At 50.1% G+C, this 6,605-nt stretch overlaps 1 protein-coding gene across 1 annotated transcript in view; it reads left to right on the forward strand.

Annotated features, from left to right (window-relative positions):
* Positions 1 to 5,820, forward strand: part of cyp27a3 (cytochrome P450 family 27 subfamily A member 3) — a 7,629-nt gene extending 1,809 nt beyond the window's left edge. Inside the window, exons 3-9 of the mRNA XM_068567051.1 lie at positions 260 to 459; positions 1,557 to 1,754; positions 2,604 to 2,767; positions 3,325 to 3,491; positions 3,772 to 3,853; positions 3,929 to 4,135; positions 5,191 to 5,820. Of these exons, the coding sequence (XP_068423152.1) occupies positions 260 to 459; positions 1,557 to 1,754; positions 2,604 to 2,767; positions 3,325 to 3,491; positions 3,772 to 3,853; positions 3,929 to 4,135; positions 5,191 to 5,322 (1,150 nt within the window). The 3' untranslated portion in view covers positions 5,323 to 5,820. The remainder of the gene's footprint in view (positions 1 to 259; positions 460 to 1,556; positions 1,755 to 2,603; positions 2,768 to 3,324; positions 3,492 to 3,771; positions 3,854 to 3,928; positions 4,136 to 5,190) is intronic.
* The last annotated feature ends 785 nt before the right edge of the window (positions 5,821 to 6,605 follow it).

Consider the following 6,605-nt stretch of genomic DNA (forward strand, 5'->3'; position numbering starts at 1 on the left):
AAAGAGGCTCTAGGTGCTGGAAAGAGGCTCTAGGTGCTGGAAAGAGGCTCTAGGTGCTGGAAAGAGGCTCTAGGTGCTGGATAGAGGTTCCCACCGTTAGTCGAGCCTCAGGTTCAAGACGAGCAGAGCAAATTTCCTGTTTCTCCGTCTTTTATTAAATCAAACTACGATGTCTTGTTTGAATCTTTTTACCTTTCAGGGTAAATCACGCGATCGTTTCCGTTGTTAATGGGCTGTATCTGGTTGTGTTGGTTTGTAGAATGGGGCCCAACTGGCAGCGGATCCGCAGCATCCTGAATCCTCGGATGTTGAAGCCCAAACACGTCTCATCGTACGCCGACACCATCAACGAGGTGGTGAGCGACTTCATCCACAGAGTGAGCTGGTTGAGGGAAACCAGCGGCGGCGGCGTGATGGTCAACGACCTGACGGCAGAACTCTACAAGTTTGCTTTTGAAGGTCAGCAGAGAACAAAAGAACAAAGTCAGTTGTGGAAAGATCACAAATGTTAACGAAAATATGTATATTAAATAAATATTAAAATACAATAATAATAACAATCAAACATTTATTGACCAAAGTGTAGTTATTAGCATCCTAACAAATAAACACCTGTTGAATTACTTAAAGTCCTCATAAAAATAAGTAATTTAGTAGCTAATTACACATCAGAGCTGACGAGGATGTCATGTGGTGTTCCTCAAGGCTCAATACTGGGCCTCATGTGGTGTTCCCCAAGGCTCAATACTGGGCCTCATGTGGTGTTCCTCAAGGCTCAATACTGGGCCTCATGTGGTGTTCCTCAAGGCTCAATACTGGGCCTCATGTGGTGTTCCTCAAGGCTCAATACTGGGCCTCATGTGGTGTTCCCCAAGGCTCAATACTGGGCCTCATGTGGTGTTCCTCAAGGCTCAATACTGGGCCTCATGTGGTGTTCCACAAGGCTCAATACTGGGCCTCATGTGGTGTTCCTCAAGGCTCAATACTGGGCCTCATGTGGTGTTCCCCAATGCTCAATACTGGGGCCCCTTCTGTTCTACATGCTTCCACTGGCTCAGACTATGAAAAACAACAAATGTACTTGATGTATATCATCATAAATATTTATATATTTATGATGATGTAATGTAAGCATGCAAGATTATTTTAATGCTGTAGTTTGTAAATGTTCAGGTGGAGCAGAGGATCCTGAGCTGTGAGCTCGGTCGTGTTTCTTTCAGTTTGTCGACTTTGACATTGAGTTTTTGGCCTTGACGGCTGATTAGATAATGTTCAAATGAGCCCAAAGGTTCATGACATGAACTTTAAACCTTTTATCAAAGCTTTGACATGTCAGAAGTATTATCTTTCATCAACACAGAGAAAAAGATTCATGGTTTAATTTCCCCCGACTGGCTCCAGCCGGCATTGGTCTCCAATTTCCTGTAGAATCCATTAAAATCTTGTCTTATTACTTATGAGGGCATGGAGTCCACACACCTGTGTCCTCAGTGTAAACAGTGTCCGTCCCTCAGACACCTGCAGCCGCTCAACACTAACGGCTCCTCCGCCTGCAGGGATCAGCTCCGTGCTGTTTGAGACCCGGATGGGCTGCATGAACCAGGTGGTGCCCGAAGAAACCCAGAAGTTCATCTTCTCCGTGGGGGAGATGTTCCGGCTCTCCCCCATCGTGGTGCTCTTCCCCCAGGCCGTCTGGCCCTACCTCCCCGTCTGGAAGCGGTTCGTGGCGGCCTGGGACCAGCTCTTCAGAGTCGGTGAGCGGCGGGTCGGAGCGGCGCTCCATTTAGCTCCAGATGCTAATGAATGTAATGTTTTATTTGTTGAGTTCGCATGTTAACCCTGATTCTCTTCTTCTGTAGTCTGGGTATCACATCCCCTAGATGTTCACGCCTCTACTCACAGTTTAGCACCAACTCGAGGACAGATTATTTAAAAAGTTAAATATTTACGAAAGTCGACGGCGAGAGACAAAATGTGCCACAAATTCAACACATGATGCTCGTCAAATAAAAACATTGCCCGTTAAGAAAGTTAGTTTGTCCAACACCAACAGGCGCATTCCCTTGTCTCACGAGCTAGCTACAGCTAGCTCATGCTATAGCTAGCTGGAGCTACAGCTAGCTGGTGAGAGGCGTTGTTAGCTTGCTAACCTAGCTACGCGTCTCACTCGTGAACGTTCACACAACTAAAGGGACTGATGTGCAACATTATCTTTGTGTGTGATTCAAGGCACACGTTTACTCCTGAAGACTGATTTCAGTTATGCAGCACTCGTGTTTTTGAGAAGCTTATTTTCAAACCTTGAAGCTACTGCATGAACAAGTCACAATGTAAGTGTAAGCTTTTCAAATGTACCCATACGATATTTTATTGGATACTTTTAAAGCCCAGAACAGAGTGTCCCATGTTGTCTTCGGCTCCTTCAAGGTCGCTTGCTTTATCAAACCATTTCAAGGTCACGAGACGTTCATGACTTACTCAAAGTCTCAAAGTCCACCTGCACCTCCCTCCTCTCCAGGAGAAAGTGTGTGTTATGTCGCCATCTAGTGGCCTGCAGTGTGGCGCGCCGGTCGCTCTGTGATGAACCTGGTGGTGTCTCGCAGCTGAGAGGCTGGTGCAGCAGAAGATGGAGGAGATCCAGCAGCAGGTGCACCTGGACCAGAGCCTGGAGGGAGCGTACCTCACTCACCTGCTGCTCAGCGACCAGATGACGCTCACGGAGATCCTGGGAAGCATCACCGAACTCCTGCTGGCGGGAGTCGACACGGTGAGGGACGCACAACGAGACACAACGAGACCACCAAGAGACACAACGAGACACAACGAGACCACCAAGAGACACAACGAGACACAACGAGACACAACAAGAGACACAACAAGAGACACAACGAGACACAACAAGAGACACAACGAGACAACCAGGAGACACAAGGAGACACAAGGAGACACAACGAGACACAACGAGACACAAGGAGACTACCAAGAGACACAACGAGACACAAGGAGACTACCAAGAGACACAACGAGACACAACGAGACCACCAAGAGACACAACGAGACACAACGAGACAACAATGAGACACAACGAGACACAACGAGACACAACGAGACCACCAAGAGACACAAGGAGACAACAAAGAGACACAAAACATACCAAAACAGCTGTTAAACACCAAAAACAACTACAACTTGTGTGTCTCTCTGTAGTTGCGTTGTTGCTTTTAGTGTCTTTGCAGCTGTTTTGGTACCTTTGCTGCTATGTTGTGTCTCTTTGTGGTTGTTTTGTGTCTTTGACCCACATGACCTGCGTCCTCTCTGTCGCAGACCTCCAACACCGTCTCCTGGTGTCTGTACATGCTGGCGAAGCAGCCGGAGACGCAGGAGCAGCTCTACCAGGAAGTGATGAGCGTGTGTCCCGGGGACGAGGTGCCGAACAGCCAGGACATCGCGCAGATGCCGTTCCTGAAGGCCGTCATCAGAGAGACGCTCCGGTCAGACTGAAACAGCAAGTATCAGCATGTTTATGCAGGATGCTAGTGTGTAGCTAGAAGGGCTTGACGAACATGTTCTAGAGCTGCAGGAGGTACTGGTTTCTAGAGCTGCAGGAGGTACTGGTTTCTAGAGCTGCAGGAGGTACTGGTTTCTAGAGCTGCAGGAGGTACTGGTTTCTAGAGCTGCAGGAGGTACTGGTTTCTAGAGCTGCAGCAGGTACTGGTTTCTAGAGCTGCAGGAGGTACTGGTTTCTAGCTGAAGCTGCTCTGTGGTCACCAGGTTGTATCCTGTGGTACCAGGAAACGCTCGGCTGTCCGTTGATAACGAGATCGTGGTCGGAGATCACCTCTTCCCCAAAGACGTGAGTACCGTTCACGGACAAAATGGCCGCCTGGCGCTTCGTCTGAAGCTCATGATCGGACCGTCACGCCCACAGACGCTGTTCCACCTGTGCCACTACGCCGTGTCCTACGACGAGAGCGTTTACCCCGACGCCCACGCCTTCCTGCCGCAGCGCTGGCTGCGAGGAGCCCGGGGGGAGTCCAGGCAGCACCCGTTCGGCTCGGTGCCGTTCGGCTTCGGGATCCGGGCCTGTCTGGGGCGACGGGTGGCCGAGCTGGAGATGTACCTGCTGCTGTCCAGGGTGAGAACCTCTCGACATCCACTCCCACACAGACTGTAGCAGAACTTCAGTCTTAGTGCTACTGGATCTCAGTGCTGCTTCATGACATCATGACGTGCTACGAGACAGACTGAAGGTCTGGGTCGGACTCTCTGGAGCTCCTAACTGGTTTGAATCCCACTTGAAGGACCCACAACACTCTGTGTCGGTAGCTAATCACACATCAGAGCTGACTAGCATGACGAGGTGTTCCCCAAGGCTCCATACTGGGGCCTCTTCTGTTCAACATCTTCATGCTTCCACTGGCTCAGATTATGAAACACAACAAAGTGTGTTATCATAACTATGCAGACGACACACACATCTACATGACTATATCACCGGGGACTATAATCCCAGACAAGGTGTCTAAATGCAATGAAGGAATCAACATCTGCGTCAACTTCATTCATACAGCGGCAGGTTCACAGATACACTCGAGTCGTCCTCTCAGACTACGAGCTTCTCCTCTCAACCAACTACCTCGTAAACACCACAACTTTTGCTGATGAACATGGTTTTGTGCACAGTCTGAGGTCCCGCCTCCCCACATCGGGTCAGTTCCCTGTTGCTCAACTTCTTCCCGACATTTGTGTTTGTGTGACCCTCTGGTTCTGTTCTTTGAGATCAGGGAACAGGGTGCTTGCCCCAGATCTCCATACTTCCTGGATGAGACCCTCCTCTGGCCTCTCGTTGCTCTTCCTGTCTGCTGAAGCGTCTCCCTCTCTCAGAGAGCTGTGCATGTATCAGTGACACCACAGTTATACAAACATGATTGAAGTGAACATGTTCCTTCTGCACCAGACATCTCGGTGTCGTTATGGGTTCAGACCTCAACCTGGACATCCATATCAGTGCTGGTCCTCTCAGCTGAAGAGCATGTGACGGCTCAGAGGACTTGTGTGTCGGCTTTCTGCTGCTTCTCTGCACGTCTTCATTCCTAGAAGTTGAATGTTTGAATGGAAATGAATGAACCTGTGGAGGTGTGAGCGTACACATCCAGTCTGACCTGCTCCCTGTGCTCGCTTCCCCTCCAGCTGATGAAGCAGTACGAGGTGAGGCCGGACCCGGCCGGCGCCGCCGTGAAGCCCATCACCAGAACGCTGCTGTGCCCGGCCACGCCCATCAACCTGCAGCTGGTGGACCGGCCGGCGGGGCGGCTCCTCTGAGCGCGCTCAGTGTTGGCGGCTGCTGGGAGGCCCAGCGCGCCGTGGGCCTCGTCAGATGGAAGGTTTAACCCGCTGCTGCAGAGATTCATTCAGCTCAGACCACACAGGAAGTGCTTCTGTCGTCAGGGACGCCGTCTGGCAGCAGCAACTATGCAGAGTCCACAGCTGAAGCTCCTGTGAGCCGCTGCTGGACCTCCACATGCTGCTGATGGCGGAGAAACCAGACGGCGAGCGGAGCGGATGGACCACGCCGCCTCGGTCCTGTTGTCCTGCTGCCGGCATGAACACATGAATATCTCTAGAGAATGAATCAACAAGTAAACAAGAATCAAACAGAACACGCGTTCTTCATTCTGATTGCTGCCATCACGTCTCATGAAAGTGCTTTCCACGGCTTGAGCTCGACTTAAACTCCACTTAAACTCGACTTAAACTCCACTTAGAAACGAGTCTGAAGTCACTTTGTGTTCTATTGGAAATAAAACTTATATTTTACTACTTTCTGTCTGTCAGATTCCTGCTCACCTACCCTATCACGCCATGCCTCGCTACAGACGCTACAGACGCTACAGACGCTGCAGACGCTACAGACGCTGCAGACACTGCAGACGCTACGGACGCTACAGACGCTGCAGACGCTAAATACGCTGCAGACACTGCATACGCTACAGACGCTACAGACGCTGCAGACGCTACAGACGCTGCATACGCTACATACGCTACAGACGCTACAGACGCTGCAGACGCTGCAGACGCTACATACGCTGCAGACACTGCAGACGCTACGGACGCTACAGGCGCTGCAGACGCTACATACGCTACAGACGCTACAGACGCTGCAGACGATACAGACGCTGCAGACGCTACAGACGCTGCAGACGCTACAGACGCTGCAGACGCTGCAGACACTACAGACACTACAGACGCTACAGACGCAACAGACGCTACAGACACTACAGACACTACAGGCACCATAGACGCTACATGCACTATATACGCTACAGACGCTACCGATGCTACATGCGCTACATGTGCTACAGACGGTACAGATGCTACAGACGTGTTCGTCTTCTCTGAATGAAACTCTTCCTCTTCCTCTTCCTCCACTCATGACAGTTTGTGTCACTTCCTGTTTGTTTAGTTGTTTATTAACAAAATAACGCTGAACGAGTTTCTTCTCTGATCCATAAATCTCCTCTTCATAAATGTGAAGCTTAACTCTGATAAAATAAGTGATTAATAAATAAAACTTGAACACAATGAAATATCTGCCGATTGGAATG

This window comes from Clinocottus analis, unplaced genomic scaffold (genome assembly GCF_023055335.1).
Source record: "Clinocottus analis isolate CAN_PGR_092001 unplaced genomic scaffold, fCliAna1.0.p SCAF_75, whole genome shotgun sequence".
Taxonomy (NCBI): Eukaryota; Metazoa; Chordata; class Actinopteri; order Perciformes; family Cottidae; genus Clinocottus; species Clinocottus analis.